Source organism: Danio rerio, chromosome 10, assembly GCF_049306965.1.
Source record: "Danio rerio strain Tuebingen ecotype United States chromosome 10, GRCz12tu, whole genome shotgun sequence".
Taxonomy (NCBI): Eukaryota; Metazoa; Chordata; class Actinopteri; order Cypriniformes; family Danionidae; genus Danio; species Danio rerio.
The window spans coordinates 2,121,143-2,146,274 of NC_133185.1; the positions used below are offsets into that span (position 1 = coordinate 2,121,143).

A 25,132-nucleotide genomic window follows, 5' to 3' on the forward strand; every position below is an offset into this window, starting at 1 on the left:
ATTAAAATTAATAGCTATTTTAAAGAAATAGAGTCAAGGTATCAAATCTCATTAATCTTTTCTTCACTGTATAACTGAAACATTCTGATTAAAGAGCAGCAAATTAATATCTCATTGGGATTTTTCATTTGATTAACAGAGGTGTCACTTTAAAAAATGCACACATCTAACATTAAAATGAAAGCATTCGATTGCTTTCCCAAATTTTTATGCTCATTTAAGACAAAATTAGTCGTGTTTGAAAGAAAACCCACCAAAATTGACATCTTTAGATATTAATATTATTATTAATTATGCGTATATGTCTATTCAAACAAACACCCAAACCCAGACTTTTGCTCCGCTTCAAATATACAGAATTCGTTTGGGAAACAGCGTCTATTTATAACTATGGAGTGTGTCTGACAGTCCCCGCTATCGTTACATGACTGTTTTGAGGATTGCATAGGGAGGCGACGGCGCCTGTAATGGAAAGGAGAGGAATCGCTCAGTTTTTATATTTATTAAAGTGTTTTCATGCCTAAATAAAATGATAGCACAGAACATATTCACAGTTAAGAGTAAGGGGCGTCTCCTGGTGGTTTGGCAGTATGGGTTGCATAGGAAACACCCCAGTGTCCTTGTATCTGTGGTTGCACTCAGTAAGCAGCGGTGAGTTCGGTGAACTGATGACCTTCGCCGCCAATCACAGTCATTTCTGTTGAGCATGTGAACACCATGGCAAATCAATCTGCAAATGTGTATATATATATATATATATATATATATATATATATATATATATATATACACACACACATATATATATATATATATATATATATATATATATATATATATATATATATATATATATATATATATATATATAGATATATATATATATATAGATATATATATTCATTCATTTTCGTGTCGGCTTAGTCCCTTTATTAATCCGGGGTCGCCACAGCGGAATGAACCACCAACTTATCCAGCAAGTTTTTTACGCAGCGGATGCCCTTCCAGCCACAAACCATCTCTGGGAAACATCCACACACACATTCACACACACACTCATACACTACGGACAATTTAGCCAACCCAATTCACCTGTACCGCATGTCTTTGGACTGTGGGGGAAACCGGAGCACCCGGAGGAAACCCACGCCAACACAGGGAGAACATGCAAACTCCACACAGAAACGCCAACTGAGCCGAGGATCGACCCAGCGACCTTCTTGCGGTGATGCGAACGTGCTACCCACTGCGCTACAGTTCTGTCTGGTTCTTGAATCTGATTGGCTGATAGCCGTGAGATATTTTGCCAGTAACAGCACACAAAGGTCTCTTCACCTTTGTGTATTACTTCGCCCACATACAAGCGGAGAGACACTACAGTTTGACAAATATTCCTGCTGTTTGGCAACATAATGTACTTTCGAGGCTATTTTAGTCAAGAATGTAGTTGTTTAGATTGCAACTATGCAGTTTATTATCAAGGATAGTGGCTATTTTAAAATATCATTTCTGAGAGACAGCGCATCGGTGTCCATTAGTAAAGACGGTTGACGTTGTCTATCCACAAGATGGCGCCAGGACAGCATAATAAGCTTAGAAGATTACAACTGTTGAGCGCAAATAAGAAGCTAAAAAATGGAAGCATCACGGTTTTTAAGGTGGACCAGATAGAGCCAATAAGAAGCTGCGAATATGAAGTTGGATTCAGCCTCGTCCCTTCTTAACGCAAACACAACAGCAGTCTGGTGGCTGCGCTGCTTTTTTCCGGGGTTAATTATTGTGATATTGTAATGGTCGCTTAATGCAGGGGTTCCCAAACTTTCCAGCCCGCGACCCCAAAAATAATCAAATCAGTGGCTCGCGACCCCCATTTTTCAAGGTGGTTGTACTGTAAATATGTAAACGTTGCAGACACAACTATAGGCAAATATAAACATGAGCTTATTGACAACACAAAAATGCAATAGTCTATTAGCCATATAATGTTTTTTAAAGTAATTTATGGATTTAATTACATTTTGCTTTTAAAATTAAAGGCTGATGGCTGATTGTTATTTTTATGTTGCTGTTTCTTTAATGCAACTATTAACTATATTCTGTCGGTTATGAATAAAATATGGTAATTCTAATAGTTTAATAAAATTTATTTGAGTTTTGGATATCACCAAGCGAACCCTTGTCATTGTCCCGCGACCCCCCAGAGGGTCCCGACCCCCACTTTGAGAACCACTGGCTTAATGTTTGATGCATTGTGTATGAATGTCATGTCCCCTTTAAGAGGACCTTTGAGATGTAAGCAACTTTTTGGTAAGCACGCATATATGGGAGCACAGTTCATTTCAGGTCGCAGTATTATTCTTTTATTTCAATAATGTTACATTTTATATTGCGATGGATGTTTGAGTGGCTTTTTCTTTTCCTTTTGCCTCCTCATTGTCGTTGACTGGCCTGTATGTAGTCGACATCACTTGGAAGAAACGCATAAAGGCCAATAGGAGGAGCGAAATAGTTTTTGTCTCCTTTTTTCATACCTGTCTCCAGGTAAACGCAGGACACCTGGCGTCCGTCTCAATACCGACAGCAACAGAGAAATACTGTAGACTGTAATAAACTGTAGGGAGATATCTCTGGAGACCTATTTCATGTCACGTTCAGCCTTTTAATCTTAAAATGTAAGCAAAATCTGCAGTTTTGTCATCATTAGACATTACGCTAGAGAATCATTCAAACACTAGCTCTAAAGTGACGTTGGTGAATTAGTAACGGCTTCTGCTGTTCTGACGTCAGCTGCAGATGTGAATGAATGGCGGAAGAAAGTAGTTCCTCATACAAAAGGGTTTTAGACTCCCTGCGTTTGATTTTCTTTTTTATATACACGATTGTGCCGTGGAACTGTTGTATAAACGTAATATCACACGAGTAGCAGTTCGATATGGCTGTATATCAGCACTGGTGGGATGCACCACGCACGCCTCCCACCAGTGCTGATATACAGCCATAGCACCCTGCTACTCGTGTGATATTGCCCATATATATATATTCTGTACATACATAAGCTTTTATTTTGGATGTGAATAATTGCGATGAATCTGCAGCACTAATAATTATAAAAGCAAAACACCACAAATGACTACTCATAGTCACATTCATAACGAATATAAACATCTTACATATAAACCTAGCTCAACCCAAACTGCACAACACTATCCTTAAACCATCCCCACAGCCGCGTGACCCACAGACTGACGCCTAAATTAGTCAAATACTGGATCTCCGGGGTCAGCATTTTCCTGCAGAGCTCCTGGTAGTGCTGGTCGATGTCTGTCCTCAGGTTGTAGCCCAATATCGAGGCCTTCCCGAGCGGCTGCCAGGGCTTCATGTGTGTGTCCGTGATGTCTTTAGCCTCCACAGCTCTGCCTCCGTCGATGCAGATGGCCTCCATCTCCGCGTTCCTCCTGCGCAGCTCCTTCACATGCTCCTCCATACGGGATTTCCCATACGCCTCCACACGCGCCCAGAACGTGTTGTTGAAGTGCTGGTAGAGCTGCCAGTCTGCGCCGTTCCACTGGCGAGCTTGAGTCCTCAGCTCCGGGCTCATGGGAGATACAGACGAAACGCTTCTAGCGTTGAGCTTGAAAAACATCAAGTCGTCCATCTGCCAGCACAAAGCGTCTTTCAGCAGGATCAGCGACTCCTCGAAGTGATCGGAAATCAGCACCAGCTGGAAGCGCTTTTCAATGTACTCGATGCCTTGTCGAACTCTCGGATCGTCGGAGTTTAGATTATTCTCAAAGCCAAAGTCGAAGAACTGCAGATTCTTGAGGTAGAAAGCGTTGATTCCTGTCGGGTTGAAGTATTGGTTTGGATTGCTGAGGAACTCCTTGAACTGGTTGTCTCCCGGGATTCTCCATGTCTGCGGGACGTAGCCTTTGTAGTAGTGAAAGGAAGACTCAAAAAGCTCGGCAGGATCTCGTAGGATGGTGAAGAAGAAGGCGTCTGCTGGGAGCAGCTTCTCTACCTCTGGTGCATTGAAACGCATGTGATTGCAGACGATGTTGTAGCACACGCCCGGCTGGTAGCTCTTCACTTGAGTTCGGAAGAAGCTGGAGGGGTAGAAGAAGTCGTTGCGGCCGTCGGGGAGGGCGAATTTCAGCTGGTGCTTCTCTCCGAAGCGCAGGAGGATGTTCATGAGAGTGCTGCTGGCCGTTTTGTGCGTCTTCATGAACATCAGGTTGACTTTAGGTGTGCAGGACCTGTGCTCTTGAAGAGTTCTCCGGGAACCGTTCCACGTGTCGCTGGTTGGTGCACATGGAGCCAGAGACACACTGAAGAGAGAGAAATGAAACAGAAACACAGTCTCTGAGCTTGCTTTGAAGACAAAAACACACACATGGATATATATGCTGACACATATGACATATAAGGCTTTTACATATATAAAATATATGACTTATATATATTCTCCAGCTTAGTCCCTTTATTATCAGGGGTCACCACAGCTGAATGAACCACCAACTTATCCAGCATATGTTATACACAGGGAATGCCCTTCCAGCTGCAACCCAGCACTGGGAAACCCCCATACACACTCATTCACACTCATACACATTGACCAATTTAGTTGATCAATTCACCTATTGCGCATGTGTTTGGACTGTGGGGGAAACCGGAGCACCCGGAGGAAACCCACGCCAACACGGGGAGAACATGCGAGCTGATTTAAACCGGCCCAGCCAGGACTCTTCACTTTGGAGCGTCCTCTGCTTGTATGTGGGCGGAGTAATACACAACGGTGAAGAGGCCTTTGTGTGCTGTTGCTGGCAAAATATCTCACGGCTATCAGCCAATTAGATTCAAGAACCAGACAGAATTGTTGCAAGACGGTCGCTGGTTTGAGCCCCGGCTGGGTTAGTTGGCGCTTCAGTCTGGAGTTTGCATGTTCTCCCCGTGCTGGTGTGGGTTTCCTCCGGTTGCTCCGGTTTCCAACACAGTCCAATCACATGTGCTATAGGGGAATTGGGTAAGCTAAATTGTCCATGTATAAGTGTGAATGAGTGTGTATGGACATTTCCCAGTACTGGGTTGCACCTGGAAGGGCATCCGCTATGTAAACATATGCTGGATGAATTTGCGGTTCATTCTGCTGTGGCGAACCCGGATTAATAAAGGGACTAAGCCAACAAGAAAATGAATAAATGTTTCCCTGGTCATTTTACCAGCTTAAAGTGACACTTAACGACTGATTAAAAATGTTAAGTAGGCAGGAACAAAATAAATAAGCAAAATTAAATTTATATATAGAAATAAATAAGATTTTCTACAGGGAAAAAACTATAAATAAATAAAAAATAAATATATATTTTTAAAAATGATTTATACTGTTGTCAAAAATATCAATATATTTGAATATTCCTCACAGTAATAAATATCAATGAGAATATCAGAGAAATATTTGACAGGAGGGCGAATAATTTTGACTTCATCTGTGTGTGTGTGTGTGTGTGTGTGTATACAGCATTTGAATCTGATCAATAACAACAAAACTGTCCTAATACAAGCCATAATGGGTGTTGTTCAATAGTTTAAGACTTCTTTGAAGAAAGGTTGCGATCCACTTCAAATTTTAACTATATACAGTTGAAGTCAGAATTACTCGCCTCCCTTTGATTTGTTTTCTATTTTAAATATTTCCTAAATGATGTTTAACAGAGTAAGGAAGTTTTCACAGTATGTCTGATAATATTTTTTCTTCTGGAGAAAGTCTTATTTGTTTTATTTTGGCTAGAATAAAAGCAGTTTTTATTTTTTTTAAAAACAGTTGCCTAGTTAACCTAATTAGTGAAGCCTTTAAATGTCACTTTAAGCTGTATAGAAGTGTCTTGAAGAATATCTAGTCTAATATTATGTGCTGTCATCATGACAAAGATAAAACAAATCAGTTAATAATGATGAGTTATTTAAACTATGATGTTTATAAATGTGTTGAAAAAAATAAATCTTCTTTCCGTTAAACAGAAATTGAAGAAAAAATAAATAAACAGGGGGGTGAATAATTCTGACTTTAATTGTATATAATATACATACTTGTTCTGTGTTTTTTTTGTTTATTTACAGTTGTGAATGGGATTATGGGATGTTGATCTCTGCTCTGTTGACTTTTTATATTGAAAATTCAACCTTACAGTTTAACCGAGTGACTTATTGAGTAGTTTCAAATAATCTGTATTTTTGTAATATACAATATAATGGATATATGATACTATAAATAGGTAATATAAATAAGTATGTAAAATAACAGAAAATGTGCTGGCAGGCAAGTTTTTGTAGCGTATTATACAACCCCAACTCAAACAATATAGCACTTTAAACTATTAAAAATGCTATTAAAAGTCTTTTTTTTTTAACTTTTCGTGGTTAAATGTTGTTGCTAGAATGATCAAGGTCCCATAAAGAAATTCAAAAGCAGAAATAAATGGGGGAAAATAAAAAAACAAGAATCACAAGATAACTCTGCTATACTGCTATTTTAATTACAGTTGAAGTCAGAATTATTCACCCCCCTTTGAATTGGTTTTCTTTTTTAAATATTTCCTAAATGATGTTTAACAGAGCAAGGAAATTTTCACAGTATGTCTGATAATATTTTTTTCTTCTGGAGAAAGTCTTATTTGTTTTATTTCTACTAGAATAAAAGCAGTTTTTAATTTTTTAAACACCAATTTATGGACAAATTATTAGCCTCTTTAAGCTATTTTTTTTCAACAGTCTACAGAACAAACTATCGTTATACAATAACTTGCTTACCCTAATTACCCTAATCTGCCTAGTTAACCTAACTAACCTAGTTAAGTCTTTAAATGTCACTTTAAGCTGTATAGAAGTGTCTTGAAGTATATCTAGTCTAATATTAAGTGCCGTCATCATGGCAAAGATAAAACAAATCAGTTATTAGTGATGAGTTATTAAAACTATTATGATTAGAAATGTGTTAAAAAATGATCTGCTCTCCGTTAAACACAAATTGGGGAAAAAATTAAACAGGGGGGCGAATAATTCTGACTTCAACTGTATATTAATGTATATGTGTCTTGTCGGCATACCTGTGTGTTGCCAGGAGGGTCGGTGCAGTATAGGAGTAGAAACCCATGATGCAAATCACAAAAGCTCCCAAAAACAACTTCTGCGTCCTTCGTTTTGCTCGGGTCCCCATCTGATCCACTCGTCCACACTCTCTTGCTCTCCTGAAAATGCAATTGTATACAAACAAATGAGAGCACTTAGTGGCTGCTTGTTTAAACCACTGAGGCTAGTCTGATATGACTGATTACCCTTTGACTGACTGCCAATTTGTCAAGCCAGTTCTTCAGTGATTGGTCATGCATCATAATGCCTTCATCACATATTTGCTCACTGGAAATGTGTTTAGAGGAAATGATTTGCAAAACAAATCTCCTCACTGTCTGTCTGTCTCTGCGTGTGATGAGGCGCAGGGGTTTGGGGTTTTGAGGGGTACACATGCAAAGCCTAAATTAACAAGCCGTGAGAGTCAGGCTCATCGAAGGAGAATATGTGCACAGGGCAACATTTTTGAGAACTAGTTTACGTGTCATACATCTTCTTGCAGTTTCTGTTTTCACAAACCAAGCTTATTATACAGTGTTTCCTCTAGGATTTTTTCTAGATGTGGCGGCAGACTCTGTTGGCCATTTTACACTACATGTGGCGTTATTTCATTGACAGATGTCGTGGGTGAAGTATTCAGTCGAGATCGCATTAATGTAATAGCCTACGTGCATGTCAATCTCTGCTTGAGCGCCGATTTCCTCTGTTCGTGCACAAAACTTCCTGCACGCCCTCAAATATACACAACTCAAGTGCAGATTTTCTTGTGCGCCCTCAAATATACACTACTAAAGTGCAGATTTTCTTGTGCGCCCTCAAATATACACTACTAAAGTGCAGATTTTCTTGTGCGCCCTCAAATATACACTACTAAAGTGCAGATTTTCTTGTGCGCCCTCAAATATACACTACTCAAGTGCAGATTTTCTTGTGCGCCCTCAAATAAACGTGGCTGAAGTGTGATTGAGTGTGATTATGTAGCGAGTATGTCTCCAACATTTATTAGATTTGCTAGGAATATTTATGAATGTCTCCGACAGACTTGCGGAGCGGACCGCGGCATTAATGCGTCCTGAAGTAAAGTGAAACGGCTATAAACTCCAGCAAGATAAAGTCATTATATGCAGAGCCACAGACCTTTATCTATAAATAAAGTATAATTATGGAAACTGTGTTCATCATAACTGAAAGCTACGCCGTGTTGGCTGGTTTCACGCATCACGCACATGTAAGTCAGACTGTCAGCACGTCACCTTTAAGGGTTTAACAGAACGCAAAGCACTACTACGCTCACAGAAAAGTTTGCGCTGTTATTATTCACATACTTTTTCGGTGCGATTTTAACCTGCTATTTAAAAAACGACAGAATATTTTGACTAAGAAGCTGTAATGTAGCCGTTGCGGGATGAATTTTGGTGTGGCGCCCCGCCACGGAAGAATGAATGTAGCGAAAACCATGTTATAGTTAACAAAAATGAACGAAAACTAAATTTTTAAATAATTATCGTTAACTAAAATTAAAATAAAAACAAGAGTTTTTAAAAAAACTAGAACTAACCAAAAGTGTGTTGTGTACATACAAAACTAACTGAAACTAACTAAAATTATATCAAAAACCTCCTTTGTTTTTCGACTTTGTGAATGTATTTAATACATAATCTTTCTGTAGGCCATTTGCGTGAAAATCCCAGTAGATCAGCAGTTTCTGAAATACTCAGAGCAGCCCGTCTGGCACCAACAACCATGCCACATTCAAAGTGACTTAAATCTCCTTTCTTCCCCATTCTGATGCTCACTCTGAACTGCAGCAGATCCTCTTGACCATGCCTAAATGCATTGAGTTGCTGCCATGTGATTGGCTGATTAGACATTTGCGTTAACAAGCAGTTGGACAGGTGTACCTAATAAAGTGGCCGGTGAGTGTATATTATATACCAGTGTTCACCAAACTTGTTCCTGGAGGGCCGGTGTCCTGCAGGTTTTAGCTCCAACCCTAATCAAACACACCTGATAAGTTAGAGCTAAACCCTGCAGGGACACCGGCCCTCCTAGACCGAGATTGGTGACCCCTGTTATATACACTATATATAGCCATAGGCAGCAGTGCTCATGGTGGACATTAGAGGGCACTGCGTCTGACATATTTGGGGATTTCAGATCCCCAGATGCTTCACTCATCTGATTTAAGTCATTGTAATGAGCTGTGTATCATTAACCTGTTTAGTTTAGTGTGCACTTACGCCTCTTGAGTTGGCCAGATTTTACTGTTTGTTAGCTTCTTAGTCTTTTCAAAGTATTTATCTAGTTGTGCTCAGAATTTTTTGCACTGTTGCTTTGGCTTGTCATAACCTTGATTACTTTTGGGAACGAAAATAAAGCTGCATTTGGATCTGTGTGTGTGTGTGTGTTAGGCTGTTTGAGAAATTCGAGAACTGTGTAAAAATAACAGCTTTGACCTCATAACTGTATTTGGTTGTTTTAAGAATTAAATACTTCATTAAAACAGTTCCTCATCAGCACTCATAGGCTATATCTACGCTAATCAGTTGCATTTAAAATGGTGCTTTTGTCTGGAACGCTCCATGTCCACACTTCTGCAACTCTCACATGGTCGCCCACATAAGCTAAGCAGGGCTGTGCCCGGTCAGTACCACATGGGAAAGCTAGGTGTGGTGTTAGTGAGGCCAGCAGGGGGTGCCCAACCTGCGGTCTGTGTGGGTCCTAATGCCCCAGTATAGTGATGGGGACGCTATACTGCTCAGTGAGCGCCGTCTTTTGGATGAGATGTTAAACCGAGGGCCCGACTCTCTGTGGTCATTAAAAATCCTAGGATGTCCTTCGAAAAGAGTTCTGAAAGAGAAATTCAGGCCTCTGCCCATCATGTCCTCCTAACCCTCCCCATATCATAATTAGCTTCATCACTCTGTCTCCTCTCCACCAATCAGCTGGTGTGTGGCGTGCGGTCTGGCACAAAATAGCTGCCGTCATGTCATCCAGGTGGATGCTGCACACTGGTGGTGGATGAGGGGTTCCCCCACAATGTGTAAAGCGCTTTGAGTGTCCAGAAAAGCGCTATATAAATGTAAGTAATTATTATTACTATTATTTTGACTTCTTTCTGTCACTAAAAGGACTAACAACACTTTCGTTCATGTACTGCGCATGTACACACACGTAAGATGCTTTTACCTGCGTCGTATCAGCATGTCGTTTATTTACTTTCTGTTTCGTTGAAATGTTGCGCCGAAATGTGTCAACTGTGTTCTGCTTCCGCTAAATAACAGCTCCCAGCAAACATTCTGTGTCCTTCGAAGGCAATACGGAGCATGTACAGACTGACATTAATTATTAATGAAGCTGCTAATATAGACAGCATCCAAAACATCGACTTCATGCAGCGCTGCACAGATCGATCGTAATCTGTCTTAAAGCGGCCAGTACCAGTAGATGGCTGTAATAAACTATTTTTACAGAATCTACTTTATCTATTCTCAAGCTGCACCGCTATTTGCTTGATAAATTAGGTGGCTACTGGAAGTTCTGCATTGTTTTATGAGTCTGAGCTACTGAAGAATGTAGTTACACAAGTAGAGCTAATAAACTCAGCTTGCCGCTGTTAAAACACCAATTACAACATGACTCTATTAGAAATATAGCACACGCCCTGTATATCTCCTAAATGAGCAGTGACTCACTAGTAGTAGACTACTTTCTGAAGTCTGTGCGCTCATATCTTTACACTCGATCAGCTGACAGAGGAGAAAGAACTGACTGGAAAAAAAATATAAGAAACTTTAAGATCAGATTACTGGAGGACATAAAGTCTAAAACCCAACAGTCAACTTTATCAAGTGAAATGAGTGTAGTGAACTCAAAATTGACTGAGAGTTAGTTCTACTCATTTGAAAAGAGTTTTAAACTCAGTGTTGACTGTAATGAGTTCATTAAATACTTCATTATTCAACCTAAATAGAGTAAGTTCACAGTACTCATATAGATTAGTTTAACTCAAATGGTTTGTTGCAATTGGTTTCCTCAAATGGTTTGAGTTGCCTTAACTTATTGGGTTTTACAGTACTCAGTTTGAGTTCTCTTTATTTATTGGGTTTTACTGTGCTCAGATCGCTTCGTTTACTCAAATGGATTAAGTTCACAGTACTCATTAGGATTACTTTTTAAACATAAATGGTTTGTAACAATCAGTTTCCTCAAATGGTTTGAGTTGCCTTAACTTATTGGGTTTTACAGTACTCAGTTTGAGTTCTCTTTATTTATTGGGTTTTACTGTGCTCAGATCGCTTCGTTTACTCAAATGGATTTAGTTCACAGCACTCATTCGGATTAGTTTTTGAACTTGAACAAATGGTTTGAGTTAGCCACTTAATCTCTGCTGCTATTTTGGGATTTCCACCTGGATTTTGCCTACCCAAATTTAAAAGCTTCCCAAATCCACATGCAGAGGTGTAAATGCAAAAATTTGGTATCATTTTAAAGAAAACCCTTTGAATTTTCATAAAACACTATTGAAAGTGTTTAAAATATCTGTAAATGTTGTCTGTGTTATAATAAACACCTAAAAAAAGAGGCACTTTTTGTATTTTTTTATAAACTCAAATGTGAAAGTGTAACTTTTAGGTTGTGTGTGGTCTAGCGTGCTGTAATTAATGTTAGTGGTTCCTGCACATGTCTGTAATCATAGGAAAAAAGAAAAAGGTCTCTACCATAATCTATGCAAAAGTTATTGTATTCCAACTGATGAGAGGTGCTGTACAAGCCACAGGGAGCGATCATTGCTTTCATATTTCACTATTCTTTTGTTTGATCAAACATAATTCACTGTGATTGGACCACATCACACATAAAAAAGGATTACTTATGCACATCACCTTAAAAACAGATGAGAAATGGCCCTGAAGCGCACAGCATAAGGTGAGAGATGACAGCTGTCTGTGCTATCTGGGGCTGCTTATTGATCATTAATGTATTGTTTTCACTTCTGCGCCATGGAAACACCACGATTCATTCAACAACTGTTTGGCATATGAATATAATTCAGCAAAAAGAATGCTAGAACTGTATGAGCACCGGCAAGAGCTTTCATTTGAGCTATAACTTGTACATGTGTCATGTAAAAAAATATGAAAATGAACCAATGTTCAATACCCAGCTCGGGTATCCAAAATACTGTGTATTTAAGTGTAAATAACTTTTATACAGTAGAATGAAAACCAAAGTGATGCATATGTGCATAAAATATAGATTCTACACTTTCAAACGACACCACTTACGGGGGTCTGGTGCAACGCTAGCCCTTTAAATCTGAAAGCGAAAGTCGATGACGTCATGGTACCGGGTCCGCAGAGTTTAAGTGGTTAGCTTAACCTTTGGGGTTTTACAGTGTATATTTCACATAAAGCATGAATGAAACCTCATGATTTACATCAGATGAACTTAATTCTCCACATGCATCAAATAAAAGATAAAACAAGGCTATAAACAAACTAAAAATATAATAAAGTTAGCTTTTCAGAATTTCAGAGCATTATTGGATTACACACTCTCAGAAATAAAGAAATGCGAGCTGTCACTGGGGTGAAACCTTTTCAAAAGGTACACATTTGTACTTAAAGGGTCCATATTGGTACCTCAAAACTATATATTAGCACCTGAAAAAAATGAAGAGGAACACTTTTGTACTGTTTAGGTACTCTTGAGGTATTAATATTGACTTTTTAGCTACAAATGTGTACCTTTTGAAAAGGTACACCCCAGTGACGCGTTTATATCTTTATTTCTGAGTGTGCAGGAGCCACCGTAGAGACATTTATAGTAGCATAATCATGAATATTCTTATAAATATCAATTGATTTATGTTTAAAGCATGAGGTGACACTTGTCTTGGTAGAAATGTACTTTTAGGATCTATAATTTATACGGAAACTGTTTCCTACTTTGTGTTTACACCCCAAACAGGCGTATGCCAGTGTTTGTAAGTACAACTCTTGTTTCAAAGTCTTAATCTCCAGCAAAACATTTCAGCCATCTTTAAATAACATTTACAGTAATGCCGTGTCGGTTACACGGTGCCAGTGATGCATAATAAGTATTAGAAGTAAGTCTATGCTTAAATCAAAGAATTTAAAGAATCTTAAAGTTGGTAAAATCATATAAATAACCAGATATTAATCTATTTTAGTGCTGAATGGCATGTTTTTTCAAAAGACAGAAGTCAGATGTTCTGGTAAATAAAACACTTTCTTTAATAATGTACATTTAACCTGGGATCACATGATGAAATACACTGCTAAATATGAGTTTTTAATCTTGTTTCTAGTCCAGATATCTAAATATTTAGCATTAGACAGGTTAAAATGCTGTTGTTGTTTTTTTTTTTTTAGAAATATTAAGTCCAAATGAATTGTGTTTTCACTCAGTACTAGCACAATGATCTGCCAATGGGGTAAGCAAAATACTCTTGTTTTTTAAGTTGACATAAGATTATTGAGCTTGTTTTAAGGAAACACTCACTTGATTTTGACTCATGATTTCTGAAATCAAAGGTTTATTGTCTTGATTACTGAAATAAAATACTGTCATCTAGAAAAAATCTTCTTGATTTAGGAATTTTGTGATTTCTGGATTAGAAACAAGACAAAAACTCTCAAGTACACTTTATAAAAAAGAGTTGAGATAACTTAAAAATGTAAAGCATCTGGCTACAAAGACACTTGGAGTTTATTAAGCTTCAGTGGTTGAAGTTGTGCCAAATTATTATTATTATTTTTTTAAAGTTGACTAAAGAGGCTGGTTTAAGTTAAATATTTCACAGAATAATTTGCACAACTTCAACCACTGAAGCTTCATAAACTCAAAATGTCTTTGCAGCTGATTGCTTAAAAACTTTAAGTTAACTCAACTTTTTTATTCTTTACAGTGCGGTTTATCCTTGTATTTATAACATGGACACTAATCAAACGGACAGATTTAAGCAGTGAATGCCTTACCTGATCAGTTTTTGTTAAAGCAGTACTGCGTTACCACAGTAAACATCCCAAAACCTTCTGCCCTGTCTGAGATGCTCATTCCAGTGGCGTAAAGGCATCCATTAAAATGACGGACATCTGCATTCATGCCTGCTGCATTCATGTCTCCTCGTTCACGTCCACCATTCATGGGAACCTGTCCTACGAGTGAGAAAGAAACACACACTTCTCTTTTCCACGAATGGGGCGGGATCTGTTATAGTGTCCGATGTCTGGAGGTAGTTCAGTTTCTGTCTGTATAAAGCAGTGGAAGGTCACACCTGGATCTGGGTGAAAAGCTGAGGCTGACCTTGATCTTTGTAGGGAGTTTGTCTGACGGCGGGTTTCGATGAGCACACAGCAAAAAGAACATGCTTTTCTTTCTTAGAGTATTTGTGTTGCATTCAAAACAATGACATTCGCTGTTTGTTTAAATGACTTATACAAAATGAGCCAAAACAACACAATTCCTGAAGGTTTCTTGGGACATCTTCGTGGTTTTGTGTTCAATTCACTTAAATTTCATTCATTTTTCATCCTTTGGCTTAGTCATTATTCATCAGGGGTCACCACAGTGGAATGAACCGCCAACTCATCCAGCATTTGTTTTACACAGCGGATGCCCTTCCAGCTGCAACCCAGTACTGGGAAACTCTCACACACACACACTCATACACTACGGCCAATTCAGTTCATCAGTTCCCCTATAGAGCACGTGTTTGGGTTGTGGGGGAAACGGGGAGAACATGCAAACTCCACCCAGAAATGATGACAACTGACCCAGCCGGGACTCGAACCAGCAACCTTCCTGCTTCACTTCGAAAAGTTACATTTGCCGTTTGTTCAAATTACTTAGTGATGTTTTATAAGCACATTTCAAGAGGATTACATGCTTATGATTGACCACAGCTGGTCCTGCATTAACAATCACTTGACCATCCAATCAGATGAATTCAAATGCACATGAATAGTCTGCTCACACTACCTCAGGCATCTTCAATTTTGAAGAATCGCCCCTATTAACCTGGACTCCTTCCCCTCTTTTCCTAGCTAAATATCAGGGGAGTTCTCAAGACCTTCCCGAGCCCTTCCTCTGTCTCCTGACCACAACAGGAGGGAGGCCCGGGCTTGAGGATCCTCCAACAGTATGCCAAGCGTGCATTAACCTTATCAGTAGGCCCACACGGAATCTGCGCACGCAGAATTCTGCAGATTTTCCACAGAATTTCCGCAGAATTCCACAGATTTTTAGCCCATTATTAATTCTGTTTATTCACTTGAGTAAATGTGTAAATCTGAATTTATAGCTTTTTTAAACTTACTGGTAAAGTCGTTTCGGAAATTTTCCATATATTTACCGGTGTGAAAGGGGCTATTGACTATATGTCATAAGCCCCTTTCACACAGTGATACCGGTAAATATATGGAAAATTTCCGGAACGACTTTACCGGTAAGTTCAAAAAAGCGCTGTTCACACAGACGAGGACGTTACGGAATTTTTCCGGAAAAGAGCATTGACACATCCATCCCAAAATACCGGTAAGTTCTGACATCATTAACCAGAAATGAGCTCTAAACGGCTGCGCTTGCATTTGTAAACATTTGACTACATCACAAACTCAGTGAATGAATCAGTATTGAGTACAACTCCGATGAAAACATATTGAGAAACACTTCGCATGTCGAGATGTACATGATATGTGTGTGTGCTGGCGCTCATAGGCTGTTTCACGGGCACACGCAAAGCTTGAAGGTAAACAAACATATCATAAACATTTTATCGATAATTATTTACACGGTTGGCGTTAAGATGAACATATAAGCATTATCTGACTAACATCTAGCAGCTAAATGTGTCTGGAAACATATTTAAAGGCTTTTATTCTCATAAACCGCGCGCACGTGAATGCGTCTCACTGTTCTGATTGACTAAGTCTTAAGTAGACGTTTCACGTCAGCACGTTCTAGACGTGTACGCGCTTATTACGGCAATCTTCTTTCTGCGTTCACACAGCACAGCATTCCGGCAAATTACTAATACTAGCCCCTTTCACACATACAGACCTTTCCGGAAAATTACCGGCAATTTTCCGGAAAGGTTGTCTGTGTGAACAGGTCCTTTTTGAAAATACCGGTAAATTCGTTCTGGCTATTTTCCGGAAAGAGAAGTTGTAACATTACCGGTAATTTGCCGGAATGCTGCGCTGTGTGAATGCAGAAGGAAGATTGCTGTAATAAGCGCGTGCACGTCTAGAACGTGCTGACGTGAAATGTCTGCTTTAGCCAATCACAACAGTCAGACGCATTCACGTCCGCGCGGTTTATGAGAATAAAAGCCTTTGAATATTTTTCCAGACACATTTAGCTGCTAGATGTTAGTCAGATAATGTTTATATGTTCATCTTAATGCCAACTGTGTAAATAATCATCGATAAAATGTTTATGATAAGCCGTTGTTTGTTTACCTTCAAGCTTTGCGTGTGCCTGTGAACAGCCTGTGAGCGCCTGCACACACACATATCATGAACATCTCGACATGCGAAAGTGATCCTGCGAAAGTTGTTCACAATATTGATCATCCACAGAGTTTGTAATTTAGTCAAATGTTTACAAACACAAGCGCAGCCGTTTAAAGCTCATTTGTGGTAAATGATGTCAGAATTTACCGGTATTTTGGAATGGATGTGTGAATGCTCTTTTCCGGAAAATTTTCGTAACGTCCTCGCCTGTGTGAACAGCGCTTGTTTGAATATACCGGTAAAAACGTTCCGGAAATTTTCCGGATATTTACCGGTATCACTGTGTGAAAGGGGCTACTGTTACAACTTCTCTTTCTGGAAAATAGCCAGAACGGATTTACCGGTATTTTCAAAAAGGGCCTGTTCACACATACATCCTTTCTGGAAAATTGCCGGTAATTTTCCGGAAAGGTCTGTATGTGTGAAAGGGGCTATAGACTCAAAGTTAGCTGTCTTTTCCTTCAATATCTTGTGTGTCAGTTTGCTTGTTGCTCTGTGTGAGATTGTACAATGTTATTACCTTTGTTCTAGTATGCTGTACTGTGCCAGTTCTGTTGTGTTTAGTTTTCCGTTTGCTCTGGTTCTCACCAGCATTTACCCTTCACTGGTACGACCGGTTTGTGATTTAATCAATCATTGACTCCAATATATTTAAGTTCCCTTGTTCCACTTTACTCATTGCCTGGTCACTTTCGGCCTTGTGTGGATGATGTTTGTGTATGTGTAGATTCTGGATTTATTGAAATTGTATAAGACGGCATGGTGGCTCAATGGTCAGCACTGTTGTTCAACAGCAAGAAGGTCACTAATTTGAGTCCCGGCTGGGCCAGTCGGCATTTCTATGTGGAGTTTGCATGTTCTCTCCGTGTTGGCGTGGGTTTGCTCCGGGTGTTCAGGTTCTATGATAAACAGACGTTCATTCATTCATTCATTTTCTTCTCGGCTTAGTCCCTTTATTAATCCGGGGTCGCCACAGCGGAATGAACCGCCAACTTATCCAGCAAGTTTTTATGCAGGGGATGGCCTTCCAGCCGCAACCCATCACTGGAAAAAACAGAAGTTCATCTCATTGCATTATAAAGCCTGGAAACTTCCTCCATTTCAAGTAAAACAGCTGGCGGAAGCTACTACTGTATGTGTCATCCGTTAGAGTACAGACATGTTTGTTTTGCTGATATCAAATATCAACAGCGCTTTACAGAGGTTTAAAACAGAACCATTTGAAGAGAATCATTTCTCAAAAGTGATTGTAGAGTCACCTGTTAGGAGTTTGAATACCCTACGCATGTTTAAGATGAAATCAGTGTTTGCTGGATGTTTGTGAAGTATTGACCATTCCATCTGCTGATGGACTTTACAGTCATTAGGGGCCAAGCACCGTTAGTGTTCTTCTTCTTCTTCCGTTTCTTCCGCCGGATTTGAATGGCAGCCCATATAGGCGTATGCGGGAAAGTTGTATAATTTGGCACAATGATAGAGGCCAGTCTCAACATTAATCAGACCAAATATGAAGTCTCAAAATCAAACTCTCTAGCGCCACCACTTGTCCAAACTTTCACGTATTTTTATCATGATAACTTTTGAACCGAATGGGCTACAATCAAAATTCTTTTTTCCTCTGATTCCTTGGCTCAGTCCGATTTAAACGCACCCTATGACGTCATTTTCCGTCATTAATTTTTTTGCGCTATTTAAAATTTTTCGAAAAACCTATTTGATCAAACTCGTCCTAGGCCGTTTCTCCGATTTTCACCAAAATTGAATCACATGATCTACAGACCATGCCAACCAAAAGTGAAGGAATTCAAGTTGATTTGACCAACCGTTTTCGTTTAACTTGCGATCAAATTTTACGAAGAACTTGCGAAAATGGACTTGAGAAGATATCTCCGTAACGCATTCACCGATTCACACCAAACTTGGTGTGTGTTATGACAACTAGGGTTTGAGGTTATATGCGAAGTTACGGCGCACTGCCCCCTAGTGGTCCGGAGATACAAAAAAAATTACTTTTTGGCTTATAACGTCTCAACCTTTCGTCCGAAACTCATAAAATTGGTCTCATTACATCCAGCAGAGCACGTCGAGTCGAATGATGTCTGATTTTCACAGGTCAGCCATTTTGGGCGTCGCCCATTTCCATTTTAGGCCAAAAATGCTATATTTTACCGACATATTCACATATCATTACAAAACATGGTATGCATCTTCAACCCCATGCCCTGAAAGTACTCAACTTCTGGAGCAGCGCAATCTTTTGGCCAAAAGTGCTTGGCCCCTAAATTGCTGCTTGCAGCTATATTTATTATTGATGCTGTGTGAACGCTCCCTTAACTTTACAGCTAGCAGCAAACAATCATCAAACAACACTGATGACTTCAATTACACAAACGTAAAGACAAAAGACTTCGCAATCAGGGGAAACAGCACATCGGACTTGTTTATGCAACAGAGAAATGTGCCTACAAGGCTGAATGTGCTTTGTGTTTACAGCCATTATGTGTTAAAGGGACACCAAGTGATCTTCCAAGTGAACACTGTTGAAAAGTGGACCAATCAACAGTGCACGTGTGTAGATAAATAGCAGTGAAGGGCGTTTAGAGCTCAGTGCATCTCTGAGGAAGAAAGGGAGAGAGTAACACTGGCTGCGTTTCACATATTTAAAGTTATCTTTTCCCCATTCATTACACACTCACCGGCCACTTTATTAGGTACACCTGTCCAACTGCTCGTTAACGCAACTTTCTAATCAGCCAATCACATGCCAGCAGCTCAATGCATTTAGACAAGTTTAAAAACACTTTAATGCACGTTACGTTCCTGAAGAAGGCGAGGCTTAATGTGCCAGTTCTGTTGTGTTTAGATTTCCATTTGTTCTGTTTCCCACCAGCATTTACCCTTCACCGGTATGACCAGTTTGTAGTTTAGTTAATCATCATCTCCGGTGTATTTAAGTTCATCGGGGTTAATACAAGACTGTGTGGATGACTGCAAGCTAAAAACAAACAAATGTGCCAGGCCTGGTCCTCTCTCGTCCTTTTCTGTCATCACTTCACTTTTTATCATCCCGTACCTCCACCGTGAGACTGGAGATCAGTGTGCCATACAGGTCACCCTGCACAAGTCACTCCATGGAGGTATCCAGATACAGAGATAAAGAAGCTTCCACAACAGCAAGAGTCAATAGGTGCATCCCAAATCACACTTATTCACTGTTCTATTCCAGTTTGTAGCAAGAATGAAACACTGAAATTTCTAAAAGGAATAAGTACACTCACAGCAAGAAGGTCACTGGTTCGAGTCCCGGCTGGGTCAGTTGGCATTCTGTATGGAGTTTGCTTGTTCTCCCTGTGTTAGTGTGGGTTTCCTCTGGATTTGCAGCCGGAAGGGCATCTGCTTTGTAAAACATTTGCTGGAAAAGTTGGCGGTTCATTCCGCTGTGGCGGCCCCTGATGAATAAGGAGACTAAGTCAAAGAAAAATGAATGAATGAGTGCACTTTAATTACCCGGATGATGCACCTTTTTAACTGCTAAAAAGAAGTGTCGACGCTACAACACTTTCGGCTTTCATATTTAGTGCCCCATCTGGACAACATTAAAACGTGTACACTATATAGTTGGACCTATAACTGCATAGTGTGCCATTTGGGATGCAACTGATCTGTTTCACGGTATCAAGAAGGCAAAACTACAAACAAAGAAATGTATAAAAAAAATCATATAAGCATTTCTAACAAAATATCTGGTGCATTAGGAGAGGAGGAGTGTGTTCTACAGGTGGTTGTAAAGCCCACTCACCTGCATGCACACACTCATGCATCATACCGTTATGTGATGCATTGTGCATGCTTTACTGAAACAGATAGGTCTTTAATCTAGTTTTCAACTGAGACAGTGTGTCTGAGCCACGGACATTATCAGGAAGGCTATTGCCAAGTTTAGGGGCCATAAAGAAGAATGCTCGACCTCCTTTAGTAGACTTTGCTTGAAGCCCTGAGTTACATATATCTTGTTGATGCACTTATTTAACCTATAAAAAGAAGTGTGGACGCTACAACGCTTTCGGTTCTACTCATGACAGGAATTATTTGCTAGTTTGGTTCACTAATTTGGCCACAATAAAATTTCAGCTGGGAAATGGTTTGAATGTTCATTTTGCAAAAAAAGTTTGTGCCCCATCTGGCACAACATTAAAACACATACACTATAGTTGGACGTATAAGTGCATAGTTTGTCATTTGGGATGGAACTGATCTGTTTCATGGCATAAAGAAGGCAAAACTACAAAAAAATTTATGAAAAAGTATATAAGTATTTTTAACAAAATGTTCGGTGCATTTAGTGAGTGATATAGGTGGTTGTAAAGCCCACTCACCAGCATAGACACACTCATGCATCATACCGTTATGTGATGCATTGTATGCATGCTTTAATAAATAGATAGGTCTTTAATTGAGTTTTGATTATAAGGAAGGCTATTGCAGAGTTTAGGGGCCATAAATGAAAATGCTCGACCTCCTTTAGTGGACTTTGCTTGAATCCTTGAGTTACATATACCTTGTTAATGCACTTATTTAACCTATAAAAAGAAGTGTGGACACTGCAACGCTTTCGGTTCTGCTCATGACAGGAATTATTTGCTAGTTTGGTTCACTAATTTGGACACAATTAGATTTAGACTGGGAAATGGTTTGAATGTTCATTTTGCAAAAAAAGTTAGTGCCCCATCTGGGACAACAGTAATGCGTGTACATGTTGCATAGTGTGTCATTTGGGATGCAACTGATCTGTTTCACGGTATCAAGAAGGCAAAACTACAAACAAAGAAATGTATAAAAAAATCATATAAGCATTTCTAACAAAATATCACGTGCATGAGGAGAGGAGGAGTGTGTTCTACAGGTGGTTGTAAAGCCCACTCACCTGCATGCACACACTCATGCATCATACCGTTATGTGATGCATTGTGTGCATGCTTTACTGAAACAGATAGGTCTTTAATCTAGTTTTGAACTGAGACAGTGTGTCTGAGCCTCGGACATTATCAGGAAGGCTATTGCCAAGTTTAGGGGCCATAAAGAAGAATGCTCGACCTCCTTTAGTAGACTTTGCTTGAAGCCCTGAGTTACATATATCTTGTTGATGCACTTATTTAACCTATAAAAAGAAGTGTGGACGCTACAACGCTTTCGGTTCTACTCATGACAGGAATTATTTGCTAGTTTGGTTCACTAATTTGGCCACAATTAAATTTCAGCTGGGAAATGGTTTGAATGTTCATTTTGCAAAAAAAGTTAGTGCCCCATCTGGGACAACATTAAAACACATACACTATAGTTGGACGTATAAGTGCATAGTTTGTCATTTGGGATGGAACTGATCTGTTTCATGGCATCAAGAAGGCAAAACTACAAAAAAATGTATGAAAAAGTATATAAGTATTTTTAACAAAATGTTCGGTGCATTTAGTGAGTGATATAGGTGGTTGTAAAGCCCACTCACCAGCATAGACACACTCATGCATCACACTGTTATGTGATGCATTGTATGCATGCTTTAATAAAAAGATAGGTCTTTAATTGAGTTTTGATTATAAGGAAGGCTATTGCAGAGTTTAGGGGCCATAAATGAGAATGCTCTATCTCCTTTAGTGGACTTTGCTTGAATCCTTGAGTTACATATACCTTGTTAATGCACTTATTTAACCTATAAAAAGAAGTGTGGACGCTACAACGCTTTCGGTTCTACTCATGACAGGAATTATTTGCTAGTTTGGTTCACTAATTTGGACACAATTAGATTTCGACTGGGAAATGGTTTGAATGTTCATTTTGCAAAAAAAGTTAGTGCCCCATCTGGGACAACAGTAATGCGTGTACATGTTGCATAGTGTGTCATTTGGGATGCAACTGATCTGTTTCACGGTATCAAGAAGGCAAAACTACAAACAAACTGTGTGTCTGAGACTTGGACATTATCAGGAAGGCTATTGCCAAGTTTAGGGGCCATAAAGAAGAATGCTCGACCTCCTTTAGTGGACTTTTGCTTGAAGCCCTGAGTTACATATATCTTGTTAATGCACTTATTTAATCTATAAAAAGAAGTGTGGACGCTACAACGCTTTCGGTTCTACTCATGACAGGAATTATTTGCTACTTTGGTTCACTAATTTGGACACAATTAAATTTCGACTGGGAAACGGTTTGAAGTTCCGTTTGGTAAAAAGCGTTACCTTATCTGTGACGACCTTAAACTCATACAGTATGTGATTAGGGGTATAAGTGCATAGTGTGTCATTTGGGACGGAACTAATCTTTTTCATGGCATCAAGAAGGCAAAACAACCCTTGCTTCATTCAGGCCATCACTAACTAGATGGTTCACTTCTTTCAGGGGCTTTTCTAAACTTTTGAAAAAGAGCAACCATGGATAACACCTTATTGGGTAACTACAGACTGTTTTTAAATCTCCCTTTCAATGGCAAAATCATAAAAAAAAAGTTGTTTTTAACCAGGTTAACATATTCAATCTGGTTTCAGAGCACATCACAGTACAGAGAGCGCTCTTATAAAGATAATCAATGATATCCGCCTAAATGCAGATTCAGGCAAACTAACAGTGCTGGTATTGCTTGATCTCAGTGCTGCATTTGACACTGTCGATCACAGCATACTTCTGGATAGGCTGGAAAACTGGGTTGGACTGTCTGGAATGGTCCTCAAATGGTTCAGATTTTACCTTGAAGGGAGAGGTTATGTCAGTAAAGGTGACCATAGGTCGAGGTGGACATGTGGAGTCCCACAGGTTCAATTCTGTCACCTCTCAATTCTCTGTAGCATGAAGGCGTAGGGCTAAGGGGAGGGGCCGGATAGCCCTCGAACCTGAGATTTTCCAGGACCACACTAGAAACCAAGGGTACAAACATTTCCTAGAATACACTAGCTACTGTACAATAGCAACATGGCTGCACACGCGAGTCAGGAGGTGCACAAATTTGGCATTATTACATTTTATTTACAACAAACAAGCATATGTTTAAAAATATTCATAACTGCTTTTGTGTTTTACGGTACCCCCCCCCCCTCCTTCCCCCTTAATATTCATTCATTCATTTTCTTGTCGGCTTAGTCCCTTTATTAATCCGAGGTCACCACAGAGGAATGAATTGCCAACTTACCCAGCAAGTTTTTACACAGCGGATGCCCTTCCAGCCGCAACCCATCTCTGGGAAACATCCACACACATTCACACACACACTCATACATTACGGACAATTTAGCCTACCCAATTCACCTGTACCGCATGTCTTTGGACTGTGGGGGAAACCGGAGCACCCGGAGGAAACCCACGTGAACGCAGGGAGAACATGCAAACTCTACACAGAAACGCCATCTGAGCCGAGGCTCGACCCAGCGACCTTCTTGCTGTAAGGCGACAGCACCACCACTGCGCCACTCTTATCTCGTCATGATGACATGATATATGCCTCCAGGGATTTCCTGAAGACAAATGCCAACAAATTACACAACTGGAATAACTACCGCGGTCGCCATCGTCGATCTTTTACGAGCTTGCGACGACATTTGATGATGTGTGTGTTGTAGTAGAGTTTCATTTCTTATGGGTAAATTTGAAGCCTTTCCTCTTCACACTCTGTTTCAGGGGCCAACGTCGGAGCGAAACAATGGAATTGGGATTGGGTCTATAGTGAACACCACTGCAAAGATCATCAGTCCCCCTCTCTCCTCCATCCTGGACATTTTCCCCACGCGCAAATTCCAGCTCCTGTCATCAGGTAAAAGGTAATGGAGTATCAAGGCCATGTCTGTCAGGGTTGTGTTTACACAACAGCCTAGTCTAACACTGAAGTGTTTTGACCTGCATTTTGTTGTAATTTCTTGTATACACAACAACATTTTTTTAAATGATTTGTTTACGCATACAAGATCTGCCAAAAATGCTCTTTTACTGATGGCAGGCCAGTAGTTGGCGCTATCACCCTGTTGTGTAATGTCATGTAGGGGGGTCTCTCCACACCACCACCAGTGTGCAGCTCCACTTGCATGATGCGATGACAGCCACAGGACAACAGCGTCAGTGCTTCACCACACACCAGCTATTGGTGGAGTGGAGAGACTGTGATAGAGACAATTCAGTGGATGGGGAATGATTGAGAGGCCATGATGGGTAAGAGCCAATGGAGGGAATTTGGCCAGGACAGCAGGGTTACTACCCCTACTCTCTACCAGAAGTCCCACTGGATTTTTATTGACCACAGAGAGTCAGGAACCAGAGCTAATGCACATGCGCACTCCAAAAGAACGAGATCACGACACCAACCTCATTTATGGCCGTTCTACATAGTATCATCTTCTTTGGTCCAGAGCACACAGGGTCCATTTCTCTCAAAATATACCGGAAATACCGATTCATCCAGCCACAGTACACGTCCCAGATGCCTTCGAGCC

At 39.9% G+C, this 25,132-nt stretch overlaps 2 protein-coding genes across 3 annotated transcripts in view; both read right to left on the minus strand.

Moving 5' to 3' along the window:
- LOC141376283 (uncharacterized) overlaps positions 1 to 25,132 on the minus strand; it is a 778,518-nt gene that overhangs the window by 393,539 nt on the left and 359,847 nt on the right. The gene's annotated exons all lie outside the window — the stretch shown is intronic.
- On the minus strand, positions 2,338 to 14,310 carry gal3st1b (galactose-3-O-sulfotransferase 1b). Of its 2 annotated transcripts, XR_012386065.1 has the most exons (4): positions 14,127 to 14,310; positions 7,101 to 7,241; positions 3,005 to 4,325; positions 2,338 to 2,949 (listed from the first exon to the last, which is right to left on the minus strand). XR_012386065.1 is itself a non-coding variant. In XM_001333351.8 (3 exons), exons 2-3 carry the CDS (start codon positions 7,208 to 7,210, stop codon positions 3,179 to 3,181), a joined length of 1,257 nt encoding a protein of 418 aa, XP_001333387.3. In that variant the 5' UTR covers positions 7,211 to 7,241; positions 14,127 to 14,310; the 3' UTR covers positions 2,338 to 3,178. The 2 variants fall into 2 exon arrangements, 1 of the variants encoding a protein (XP_001333387.3); XM_001333351.8 differs by having other exon boundaries at positions 2,338 to 4,325.